Source organism: Hemicordylus capensis, chromosome 5 (genome assembly GCF_027244095.1).
Source record: "Hemicordylus capensis ecotype Gifberg chromosome 5, rHemCap1.1.pri, whole genome shotgun sequence".
Taxonomy (NCBI): Eukaryota; Metazoa; Chordata; class Lepidosauria; order Squamata; family Cordylidae; genus Hemicordylus; species Hemicordylus capensis.
The window spans coordinates 238,588,194-238,601,822 of record NC_069661.1 but is presented as its reverse complement, the minus strand read 5'-3'; the positions used below and the strand labels follow the sequence as shown (position 1 = coordinate 238,601,822).

General features: G+C 43.8%; 1 protein-coding gene across 5 annotated transcripts in view; it reads left to right on the top strand.

Moving 5' to 3' along the window:
* The window catches only part of ADA2 (adenosine deaminase 2), a 73,075-nt gene that overhangs the window by 34,972 nt on the left and 24,474 nt on the right, over window positions 1–13,629 (top strand). For 3 of the 5 annotated variants that reach the window (XM_053255462.1, XM_053255460.1, XM_053255459.1), the window contains 2 exons: window positions 10,129–10,454; window positions 12,635–12,860. In XM_053255462.1, the coding sequence (XP_053111437.1) occupies window positions 10,145–10,454; window positions 12,635–12,860 (536 nt within the window). In that variant the 5' untranslated portion in view covers window positions 10,129–10,144. Of the gene's footprint in view, window positions 1–7,774; window positions 7,914–10,128; window positions 10,455–12,634; window positions 12,861–13,629 lie in introns of those variants that run through there. The other 2 variants (XM_053255461.1, XM_053255463.1) reach the window with 2 other exon arrangements.

Genomic DNA, 13,629 nt, shown 5'->3' with positions numbered 1-13,629 from the left:
TGGGAAGGACTCGATGTCTGGATAAAACAAACCAGTCAATAACACCTGTCTGACTGTGTAAACGAGAAATAATAAATAATAATAATAATAATAATAATAATAATAATAATAAATAATAAAGGAATTATTAGCCCAAAGGTTTCCAACCTTGCGTCCCCCAATATTGTTGGACTGCAACTCCCATCATGGCTGTTGTAGGTAGGGATGATGAAGTTGCAGTCTAACGACATCTGAGAGGACCCAAAGTTGGGAACCCCTGGATTAGATAACTACTAACCACGTGGCAGCTACTTATAAGCTTGCCTCACAGTGTTTCCAAATCTATGGAGAAGTAGTCCTTTGTAGCCTCCAACCATGTGCTAGGCCCAGCACTACCAAACACGCATCAAATTGCTCTGAAATTTGGGGGGTAGTGGAAATAGCATTCTTGCTGCATGGTAAGTTAAGGAGCTATAACATGATTGAGAGTAAATCCCACCCATGCACACACCCCCCGGCCCATTCCCATTCAAAACCTTTCTACATGACCCTTCTATAGTCTCCTGTTGGTTCAGGATTGCATTTTGGTCAAGAGGGAGGAGCTTTGGAGCTTTTTCATGGTGTATGTGTGGTGTGATGGGGCAAAGACAATTAAAAAGAAATTCAACTACAGTGCTAAAGAGAGGCAGCAAAAAAGAAACTTCATAGAATGTCAGATGCATTAGATGAGTTGCATTATGCTTGAGTGTTCCAAAGGGGGAGCACAAAACTGATTGCAAGGCTGGCAGGAAGGCCTTGCCTCCCACCCCTAGTGTAGGCACTCGTACCCTTATCTATACAAGGCTGCTTAACTTTGGCTTGCTGCCTGCAGATGTTGGCCTACAACTCCCATAATCCCTGGCTATTGGCTGCTGTGGCTAGGGATTATGGGAGATGTAGTCCAGAAACAGCTGGGGGGGGCAAAGGTGAGCAGGCCTGATACATTTATACCCCCTCAGACAGCTGTCTCAAGGCATGTAAACATGATTTTAAGACAATAAATCTAAAAAGGCAATAAAACAATAAAAACAGAGCAGCTGGTTACACATAACCAAACGCCTGGGTAATGAGATGCGTTTAAAGGCCGCCTTAAATACCAGCAGAGAAGTCAAACCCTGCGGCTCAGAGCTCAGGAGCAACCATAGAGAAGGCCCAACTCTGAAGATGAGCCAACAGCAACTGTACGTGGACCTCTCTGTAAGATCTTAAAGAGCAGTGGAGTCTGTACAGAAGACACTTTCTTAAGTAAATTGACTAATTATAGGTGCCTTAAATGGGCAGCTATAAATAAGTCAAGCCGAGAGTTTACCAGCATGTTTACTACTGTACTATGGTGCATTCTACATAATATTCACATTGACAATGAATGGAAGAGGTGAGGAGTGGTAGGGATTGCGTTTTCACAGGAACAGATATGGCAGGAAATGTAATTTCCTTGCAACAGCAAAACTGTATGCATTTAGACCCCCTCCAACAACTGAGTAAGTTGCACTCTTTTGGAAGGGCTCTAACTTTAAGTAATTTGCCACCACCCATATCCCAGAAATGGATCCACTGTCAGCAACATGTTCTGGCTTGTTTTGTGTATGCAGTAACCTCGCCGAGAGAGGTCAGTAAGTAAAACAATGAAGGGGGCTTATGTCAGAAGAACACATGGTGGCTATAATGCACTTGCAAGCCAGATGTGATGGAAGTAAGCCGGTACTGTGCGGTCTGCAGCTGTCCTCTTCTCTGATTAATTGAGGCAGTCCTGGCAGACATTAGGCAACCTCATTTAAAGGTAACATGGGACTGCAGTTATGGATGTTTTAGCTGGAAGCTTTAAATGACGTTTTATCAGCCAACCCTCTGGAAACCACAAGTTTGGCATAAAAATTGTCAGATTTTGTCTTTTCTGACAAAGTTAGCTTCTGGTTTTTACATCTGCATAAGTCCACCGTATCTCTGTTTTCAAGACTTCCTTTCTAGCTGTGATAAATATAGAGCAAGTGAAAGGATATTTGGGGGTCACCTTACTCAAAATACTGCATGTTTTAAACTATGTATCCTTCGGGATGGAAAAACAAACAAACCACTGGCTTAATGAAAGTACCAAGCAGGTCACTTGGTAAATATCATCACATGTCACAAAATCCCCCCCTTTCCAGCTGACTCGCTTCTGCTTCCATTGTAACCACCTCACCCCACCTGTTGTCTCCCTTTCAGATGCTTTCCATTTTTCATTTCCTTATTCTGCCCTTTGTTTCCACATCCCCCCACCAGACTTTCCAGTTGCCCTGTTTGTGCTCTGCCAGACCCTGCTCACCAGAATAGCCTGTTGTTGTTTTTTACTTTTTGCTGCTCTTAGCTGGGGAAGGGCTTGTAACTTATTGACAGAGCACATACTTCTCATGTTAAGATTGTGATCCTTGTGAAAAAGGATCTTGGGTAGCAGATTGGGGGGGGGGAAACTGTCTTAAAATCCTATAGAGCTAATGTGGGTCCAAAAAGAGAGAAGGCTCATTCACATGTTATGTTCAATGCTTGTACAATGAGTGTATGATGTACACAAGTGCAGATCTGCACAGGTGCAATTATTCACGTTACAGTATGTTGAACGCAGGTACAGAAGAATACTTCCTATCTGTATCATGTATTTTGAAGGGCCTGTATCCACTTTCACTTTTAAAATGAGCACAGGCACAGTCATTTACACAAACATCTGTGAGTATACAGACATCTGTACACACCCCTGCTAACTGGGCAAAGAGGCACCTTTTACCGTGGTGATTCTCTTTATTTAGCAGGGTGAGAGTAACTGGCCCTATCCACCCCCAGCACAGTACCTCCAGTGACTGTTGCTGGTGTCTATCTCATGTTTCTTTTTAGATTGTGAGCCCTTTGGGGACAGGGATCCATCTTATGTGTTTGTTATTTCTCTGTGTAAACCACCCTGAGCCATTTTTGGAAAGGTGGTATAGAAATTGAATTATTATTATTATTATTATTATTATTATTATTATTATTATTATTATTATTAATGTCTGAATGGGGCTAGTGTTGGGCTGCCTCAGGGGCACCCTTGGGTCCTCAAATGTTTTTTGGACTTTGGCCACGGTGGCTGGGTATGATGGGGGTTGTGATCCATTAACATCTGGCGACAAAAGGTTGGGAATCCCCGAGTTGGTATAAACAAGTCACAGCCACTCGGGCTATATCTATGCTATAAATTTAAACTGGTTTAAGATTCATTCTGTCTCCCTGGGAACTGTAGTTATATGAAGAGAGATAGGGGTCTCATATCAGAGGATTCTCACTCAGCACCTTCAGTAACCTGTGCTTCCCAAGATCTTGTGTGGGAAGTCATGACTATCAACACTGTACAAAATCAATGCATAATCGGTCCCCATATTGGGTGGGAGGGAAGGGGAGAAGATATGCCCTATTTCACCCCACTCACTGCTCATCTTCCAGCAGTGGTGGATCACTCCCGGCAGTGTCTCTTTGTCTAGGAGCAGGAGTGAAATCCATGGTAAGAGGACTTGCCAACAGGTGTAAGGTGCAGGGAGGTGGGGTCTTCAATGAGGCTTCCCAGCAGTCAGGCATCCATAACTTAACTTCTGTGCCACCAGCACTCTGGTTTCTCCAGAAGTCTTTAGCAGGCTGAGCTCTGTGCTTTGAGAGAGAGTGTACCATCTAGGCTGCCATACTAGCCTGCCTGAGCAGGCTACAGGGGGCCTACTGTTCTGAGCTCTGGATTCTAAAGGGACTATAAGAAGAGTTGGAAGGGATTTTGGAAGTCTTATAGCCCTACCCCCTTCTCAGTGCAGGAGACTGCTACAGCATCCCTGACAGATGACCACTCAGTCTGTTTCAAAATGAAAGAAAAAGAGCCCACCATTGCATGCCGCAGCCTGTTTGCTGACAAGCAGCCGGAGCTCTCACAATGAGGAAATTATTCCTAATGTCTAGCCTAAATCTGTTTCCTAGTAATTTAAACCCATTGAAATTCTAGTCCTGCCCTCAAAAGCAACAGAGAACAAGTCAGCTTCTTCTATATGACAGCCCTTCACAGATCTAAAGACTGAGCAGGCATCAAGGACAATTTGCCCTAAGCCTTCCTTATCAAAGGACTCTCCTGCTGTTGATCATGCATGCAGTTTACTTCACCTACAAAATGCTTTACAATCTTTATTCTCCTCCTCAGTAAGTAAGTGTGAGCTATGAGCCGGGAAGTTCCTGGTACAAAACAAGCTTCAGGAATTTGCAATAAAAATGCAAAGTATTATTTGCATTTAACAGAATGGGAACTGAAGTTAATACAGTGGCTTGCCCAAGAACACTCAGCAAGTCTATGGCAGAGAGAAGTGAACATAAGAAGCTGCCTTCTACTGAGTCAGACCATTGGTCCATCTAGCTCAGTATTGTCTACACAGACCGGCAGCGAGTGGAAGCCGGTCTCCGCAGGTCCAAGTCCTCCTCTATATCCTCTGGCATGCTAGTCTCCAATGCTACATTCCTAGCACCAAGATCAACAAATTATTATTATGTTTGGTTCTGGCAGTCAATGCACACAGTATTTACCCAAACAGAAGATGACCCCAAAAAGAAGATGGCCCACTTTTTAAACCCAGGTTATACATGTATTTACCTGAAAGGAAGAGAACTCAGAAATTGGGGGGCTGTAAAACTCAAACATCCAAGAACTTGGAAAAATCCTAGTCTTAGATTCAGGTAAATAAGGTATCTTCTTTTTTAAAACATTATGTATTTTGGACACGGATGTTATGAAAGACAAATCAATGAATCAAGAAGTTCCTTTTGGTTGGTCAGTATATTTTGTGTACTGAAAGCTACATTAGATCCTAAGTATCCATAATCCAAGACGTGAAGCGTGCAAGCATTACCTCTTTGCCAAAAATGCAAACATGGTGAAAGCAATTAAATTCTGAATGCAAATGAACATCAGTATCCACTTTTGTTTCCACCTTCTATGATCAAACAGACCTGGGGCAATGGACTAAACTTGCTGAACCTGTGATAAACTTGCAGAAGTTTTTTGTATGAATCTCAACTTTAAAAGAAAAGCTAATTCCGTTGCCTTTACCTTTTGTAAATCTCAGTTGACAATATGTCTGTGATTTGTGCCCTAAGAAACATTACACAGACGAGTGGAAAGCTTGTCTGCTCTCAGTCTAGTCTTTCAAGATAGCAGTGGCCATTGGGTCCACCTGAATCCACAAGAGACATACACACACCACTATGGAAAATGCCAAAAGAACCTGGCTGCCAACTGAAGGAAAGAGGACAGATACACACACAATTCCCAGTTGAAACATAAGAAGCTGTCTTATACCGAGTCAGACCATTGGTCCATCTAGATCAGTATTGTCTACTTAGACTGGCAGCAGCTTTTCCAGAGTTGCAGGCAGGAGTGTCTCTCAGCCCTGTCTTGAAGATGTCGGGGAAGGAATCTGCTTACCTTCTGAAGAGGAAGGTATGAGATCAACATGTCTGTGTGCGTCTCCCTCTAATAACTTTTTCATTTACAGTCCAATACAGACTAGATTCACAGCAAATGGAACCCTGATGGGTATTTTGCTTCTGATCATTTATTTTGTTCCCATATGATAGCCACTCAAAGTATAGGTAACACCTCTCCGAAAACTCATGTGCAGAGAAACCCAATTGATAGCACATTAGCAAGGGGTCCTTGGTAAGAGTCACCATATTAAAATATGCTGCAAGTAGGCTCTATTTGACCTACTCAGAACTATTTGTCTGTTTCTACAAAACCACTTATGGTGGGGGTGGATTTGGATCAAGGCCTCAACGGATGGGTGGGGGTTAACCCTTTGCCCCTGCAAGAATTCCCTGACGTAAATTGGCCCCAAAACTGCTATTAGCGGAGAAGGTGAAAACACACAGTAAAGACCACACCACACAGAGCAGCAAAGTAGGGGGATTCCAAACTGATTGCTGACTCTGATTGAAATGCAAGGCTGGGGGATTGGAAAAGGCAACTATTCACAGCCGCCTCCAAGCCTGGCTGCTCTAGGGCAAGCCCATCATATGAAAGAGGCCTTTTGTGTCAAGCTCCCTTGGCCCTCTTGTGTTGCATGCCAGCAGGTAGCAATTGTTAAGATCTGCTGAGCGGGGTCAGAGTGGAAGGAGGCAGAAATGGCTTCTGTTGTCATATAGAAATGGGAATCTTCCAAGATCTTGTCTATGGCAACAATGCTGTCGACGTGACTGGCCTGGCCTAGCCTTATCCAAAAGGGGGTTTTGCTCTTTGTCATCTGCTGTTGGTTGCATAAAATTCCTGTGTCAGCACATATACTTAGAAGAAAAAACAAGCTTAGAATAAGACATGACAACAGGTTTTATCTAGATATGTGTCTTGTACCTGAAGCAAAACACACACACACACACACACACACACACACACACACACACACACATATATATATATATATATATATATATACACACACACACACCTAAAGCAGGCACAGATAACCTGTTCTGCACAAATAACTAGAATTTGATAATGTGGAGAAGTTACAGAAAGCATCTATCTAGGAACACTTGGTATTAATTCCATCTTTTCATTAAATTCTAAGTATATTTGGTAGAGATTTGTCAACTTCTGTGATTGGCACTAATCAGCCCATTAAAATATTTGGTATAGAAATGTAGAGATCATGCATAGTTATCTGGCTTGTCCAGCATCTATGACCATAACTTTATATAATGTCTGAACTATATCTAGGAACATATTGCACATCCACATGAATGGGCAGATGATGGTAACTGGGAACCAGTTTGAATGTCTATGGTGGGCAGAGTAGTGGAACAGCCTTCTTAGTGGACCATGCCATTTCAGAATGCACATGAGGAATCCACATGAGTATTTATTTGAAAATACTCCCAACCCCCACCATAAAAGTAGCTCTACATGGTGAGAGCTTATTTGTGGGTAAATGTCTGAACAGAAACAAGATTAAAACAAGCACATTCTCTTTGTGCATCTTGAGGTCCTACAGTCCTCTCTGATAACTGTACCACATGCTTCTTCCCATCCCAAATGGGCCGAAACTGGCCTGGCCTGTCATTTGGGTGGCAGGCAGGCCCATGGAAGGAGGTCTTGCCACCGCCTCCACCTCCCCGCTCACTACTGCGAGTACCGCTGGAGTGCTGCACTCCGCCTCATTTTGGGCCTCTGTGTATGGCCTGGGGGCGTGGCTTGGGGGAGCATGACCAGGGTGTGTGGCTTGGGGCACAAGATGGAAGCTCTCTGGCTGCACTTTGTCCCTTGGCCACTGGTAAGGTCACTACGTGCCTGGTGTCATGGGTACCTGAAGGTTAATGTCTATTAGTTAGTGCCCATATGTCACATGACTCTCCTCTTACTTGCAATTTTAAAAAATTGTTTGGAGGCAGTGCTCCTTCTCTGAAGTGTCAGCGGGTCTATATTGCCACAGCAGCAAGATGCTCCATGTTGCTCTGAATTGGGGTTAAGGCTCCTATTGCACTTAGAATAATGTCTACATGAGTGCATATGCATGAAGACACTGGGAGGTCTTCCTGCCAATGCAGCCAGTTCTCTGCATTTTAACTCATAAGCCTGGCCTTTCCTCCCTTGCTTGGGCAATGAAGTGTGTCTTAAATGTATCAGCAATTACAAGGAAACATTTCTTCATACAGGAACTGGAACTAGTTGTTTGTCTTGTTCTGTTTTATGAGAGCAGTTTTGTAGCAACAGCTAAATCTGCCTGCTGAGTGCATTTGTGTTTATAAAAAGAGCCTTTACAATTGTCTTGATTGCTGGACACAAGGGAGGAAAATTCAGCCGTAAGTGAACTGCTGCAGGGTGGTGTCCATTTGGCTTTCTTGTAATCTTTGGCTGCAACGGGGTGAGTCTTTCATATATGTCTTGTGTTTGTTCCCGAATAAAGCTCTTGGCCACTAGAACAAAAGATGCTGGGATAGGCAGAAATCACAGAATGTTAGACTTGGAAGGGAATTCAGAGGTCTTCCAGACAAACCCCCTGTTTAGTACAGGAAACTGCTACAGAAGAAAGTAACTGGCAGATTGTTGGAAGGTTCACAGCCAAGGGAAAGATCAGGAAGAAACTTAATTTCTGAAGTATAAATGAGAACACAATGCTACTCAGGGACGGGCCTTCTCCATTGCTGCCCCGAGGCTTTGGAATGCACTCCCTAGTGAAATAAGAGCCTCCCCATCTCTGACAACTTTTAAAAAGTCTTTAAAGACACATCTGTTCACCCAGGCTTTTAACTGATATTGTTTTTATTGTTTTAATGTTGTTTTTAGAATATTGTTTTATAATTTAAAATTATGTTTTAAATTTCTTGCTTTTACTTTTTTTTGTTTTTGTTTACAATTAATGTTTTACTTTTTAATCTTCTTGTAAACTGCCCAGAGATGTAAGTTTTGGGCGGTACAGAAATATGTTAAATAAATAAGGATGGGGGGTGGGAATCTCCTTTTGAGTTCTTGGTCTTCCTTCATGTATACTTAGTACTGCTACTGGGCTACAGACCTAGAGCTGTTACCAAGAGAATTCATGTTGTGTGTACTGAATAGGGTGTTGCCTTAGGGAAACACATCAATTCAGATCTGTATCTTTGTATACTGGTAGGGGAGTGCACAAACCTGTTCAGAGGCCCTTTTATGGGCCTTCGAACAGGTTTGAACACTGGCTGGTTCGGAGGTGGGGGGTGGGTGAGACAATTGTAAGGGCAGGGGGGTACACTTACCCCTCCCTCTGCTTCCCCCCCCCACCAGCGCGCCGTTTGTAAAGACCCTGTCAGGACGGCGGCAGCATACCTCCCTGCTGCCCCATCCCCTCCTTGGCCAGAAGTGCTGGGCGCACGTGCACATGCTAGGCATGTGCATGTCGCGCTCGCTCGTCTGACTGTGTATGCACGCGCCCAGCATGTGCACGCGTGCCCGGCACTTCTGGCCATTTCCAGCCAAGGAGGGGATGGGGCAGCAGGGAGGTATGCTGCCACCTCAAGGGGTCTTTACAAACGGAGCGCCGGCGGGGGGGAAGTGGAGGGAGGGGTAAGTGCACCCTCCCCCACCCTTACAGTTGTACTATTCTGTGCACTCATTGTATGAGTGTTGAACATAACATATGAATAGCTCTATCTCTAATGTACAGCTTTATATCTATCGTAACTCACAGTCATAACATTCTGGACCAGTATGAGTGCTGTTGCCGTCCCGACATCACTGGAGGATACTCAGCATGTCCCTTAATCGCAAGAGGGGGCTGTTCATCTGAATTGCCTCTCCACATGTACTTCCAAGATCTGTCTAAACAGATATTGGGAGCACATGCAGAAAGATGATTCAGATGAACAGCCCCCTCGCGTGATTAAGGGACACCCTGGAAATGTGTTGGGACATCCTCCGATAATAGCAAGGGCCTGTCCTTATCGCATGTGCTAGCAGGCATATCATCCAAACCAGCCCTGTCTCTCCACAGTTCTGAATGTGGGACTATAAATACCACACTTGGGGAGGCATAACAGAATGAGAAGGGCACTTCACTGGGGGAGAAATTCCTCTGCACTTTATATGTTTGTAAAAAGTGTATATACAGTATATGTTGAATGACAGCATATTTATGGGTCATGCTTTGCAAGAGGTTGTTTTGTAGGATTCTGATCATTGTTTTCTGATTGTAAAAAGTATTAATTCTAGCTTGCACATGATCTCGGGCTCTGCCAGGGACTCATAAATGGAATATGTTTTTAAATTGGTTGGTCTCTTAAAGGAAGGCTGCACAACCTCAGCCCTCCTACAAATGCTGGCCTTCAACTCCCATCTTCCTTCACTATTGGACCCTGTGGCTGGTGATCATGGGAGTTTTAGTCCAACAACAGCTGCAGCTCTACAGCTGTGCAGCCTTTGTCTTAGAGAAATTTGGGGGGGGGGGCGGGGAGAAGAAAATATGTGATTTCCTGGTGTTTCCCTTCTTAATTATTTAGCTTTAGGCGGAGAATATGATTTTGAAAGGAGTCAGATCTCATCAATTCCTGCACTGAAAATTATTAAGCTTTAATCTTATCACTTACACTTGTGGCTCTGTTTTCTAGGTGTGTTCCTTAAACTATGCCTTCATCTCAGAGATATGGATGGCAAATCCTCTTCATCTTCAATTGGACTTGCCTTTGTATTCCCATACCATTACAGAATGAGAGGGACTCGCTAATTGAAAAGGAGAAAGCCAGTTGGACAGGTGGCAACCTTGTGCTGGGACAACTGGAAGAGCACATCAATGACAAGCTCATGCTTCTCAAAGAGAGGGAAGTGGCTGAAGCTATGCGTACGGGGCTGTTTCCACCCAGCATGCATTTCTTCAAGGCGAAAGCTCTCATTGATCAAAGTGCCGTGTTCAGTATCTTGAAACAGATGCCAAAAGGTAATCTGCAGTTAGCTTTCTGTGAGTTTTTGTGTTAGCAATAAGTGGGACCGACTGTTAGGCTTTGCAATATAGAGGCTCATGTGATTACTGAGAGAAGCTGTACAAAGTGTTTGGTAAGATACTGAGTTGGCCAGGCCAGTGATGTGCACATAATTCACCTACTGTAGACTCCTGCTTCCTTTCAGCTGCATAACTCTCACTTTCAAAAAAGCACAATCACAATTAGACACTTGCCCTATGCTATCAGAAGCAGCAACTTTAGATAAATCCGGTCTTCTGGTACAATGGGATCTTAATAAAGCTATAACTGAGGTAAATTACAAATTTTCTCAGGATTCACACAAGATTCTGAGAAGCATCCAGCTCAAATCCAAATGAAAATGAGAAGTACACAAGAAAACCACTTTTGGTTTTTGTATTGCTAACGGATAATTTTTGTCAATGTTTATGGCGACCCCTCTTTTTTTAGCTATATGAACAAGCCAACAGAAAGGTGGCTTTCTTATTTAATTCATTTCTACATGTATATCCCACTTTTCCTCCAAGGAGTCCAGAGTGGTATGCATTATTATGTTTCTCCTCACAACAACCCTGTAAGGTAGGTTACGCTAAGAGAGAAATGACTGGCCCCGGATCACCCAGTGAGTTCCATTGCTGAATGGGGATTTGAACTCTGGTCTCCCTGATCCTAATCCAACACTCTTACTGCTACACCGCACTGGCACTCTTTCTTGTGCTCTTCCTGAGTTTGGTTTAGGGTTTGATGCTTCCTAAAGTTTTTTTGTGGAAGTTAGGAATATGGTGCTTGGGAAGGATGGGCAGAAATTAAGCTGCTCTTTCTGCCATCGTTTCCTCAAGTGACTAATTTGCATAAGCAGCCCCAGAATGCTGTGCCACAGCTTTGGTCAGAGAACTCAGCAGGACAGTGGTCTGCTAGTCCATTTGGCGCACAATCCATCTGTGTAGTAGGAGAATGTTCCCCAAGGGTACTGGCCAACTTCCATTCAGACATCTGTGTGGACTGTGCTTTTGCCAAAACATGTCAGCTTTGCTCAGTGTCAGTAACATAGGCTGTGAACTAAGTGTGTGTGTGTGTGTGTGTGTGTGTGTGTATATATATATATATATATATATATATATATATATATTTGCCACTGCTTGTCATTTTTGATTGCTTTGGACTCTTCCCAGTAGTCTGCAAGAGTTCTAATTCTAAAGATCACTTAAGAAGGTGAAAGAAGCATAAATACAATAGCATCATAAATGTGGTGTCTTAAAAATTATACTTAATCCTGCTATTAGGTAGGTCTCAGAGGGCTAATCAAGTCCACATCTGCTTCAGCAGTTCTGCAGCCTCCGATGCTCCCAGACCATGCACCAGGTCTGGCCTCAACAATTCCCAGGCACCACTTCATTATGGCATGTGAAAATTTAAGCACCTGAGCCAGGCAATGGACCAACACAACCAGGAGACATGAGCAAGCAAGGCAGGGGTGGGTTGCTCTCTGCTCCTCCTGTTCATGTTGGTCCATCACCTGCCTGAGCCAATAACTTGGACCTGGCCAGGAAGAGGAGGGAGCAACCTGCTCCTACCTTGCTTGCTCACTCCTCCTCCTGGTTGTGTTTCTCCCCATGGAGCAAGGAGCAGCTGGCTCCTAAATTATTGGACCAGTTCCGAGACCCAAATATAATTTGTCATGGCCTGTACTAGGTCCTATAAATGTGGTATTTTGGTTATGTACTACTTGTTGTTCATGCTTTGAAACCAGAAGTATTCATCCCATGCATCAAAATGTTTTGTACCTGAACAGAGAGGAGCAAATTCTCCAGCTTCCGTGCAGGTATAATTGTGTGCCACATTGTTTATTTCAGCCTGCTGCCTTCTCAGGGTCCTGTCTCCTGCTTTCCTAGGCCCCTGTATTTTCTACTTCTCCTTCCCTAGGCTGTTCTTGCTTCCCTACATAGATCCAGATTCAGATCCGTACAGCCAATGGCAGCTAAAGACCCTTCTGCTTGCCCTGTCTTTCTGTGACCTGATGATGGTTCAGCCTATCATTGCCATTTCATCACTATCGCAGAATTCCTTAGTGGATCACAATATAGTTAGCCTCAGTTTCCCCAAGCACGCTGCAAGCAATTAAAGCATTTTATTGTGTTTGCCTCTTCCATCTCTACAGGTGGTATTTTACATCTGCATCAAGATGCCATATTGAGTGTTGATTGGCTGGTGAAGAATGCTAGCTACCTGCCTGACTGTTATATCTGTTTCACCCCTTTATGGGCTGTCAGGTTCCAGTTTTCTGGGCCTCACCCTCCCAAGGATCTGCCACCTGACTGCTCTAAGTGGGTTTTGCTAAAGACCTACCGCAAGAATCTGAATAATGTGACTGAATTTGATAATGGGTGAGTGAGAGTTGAAGATCAAAACAGCTGAATTGCACTGTTATGTCACCTATTCCTTTGAAATGACAGCTGATGGGGCCCTGGCTCAGTGGTAGAGCATCTGCGTTGCATTCAGAAGGTCCCAGGTTCAATCCTTGGTATCTCCAGGTAAGGCTGAGAAAGACTCCTGCCTGAAACCTTTAAGAAGCTGCTGCTAGTCAGTGTAGACAATACTGAGCTAGATGGACCAATGGTCTGATTCAGTATAAAGTGGACCTCTCAGTGGAGGAATAATTATGTTTAAGCTGTAATAATAATACTAATACTTAGCATTTATATAATTAATGCTCTCCCTAAAACTCAAAGTGCTTCACATTATCTAAACAACCCTTTAAAACAGGCCCATTCTTATTCCCCATTACAAATGTGGCTGGGAAGAGGGAGGAAATAAGGCATGATACTGGTACCCTTCAATGAGTTCATATGTTCTTGTATGGAATCCTCTGCCACAGGATGTGGTGATGGCCACTAGCTTGGATGGCTTTAAAAGGGGCTTAGACAAATTCATGGAGGACAGGTCTATTGACGGCTACTGGTCTAATGGCTATAGATCACCTCAGCCTCAGTGGCAAGATGCCTCTCAATACCAGTTGCAGGGGAGCAACAGCAAGAAAGAGGGCATGCCCTCACCTCTTGCCTGTGGACTTCTCAGAGGCATCTGATGAGCCACCGTATGAAACAGGATGCTGGACTAGATGGCCCTTGGTCCTGATCCAGAAGGGCTGTTCTT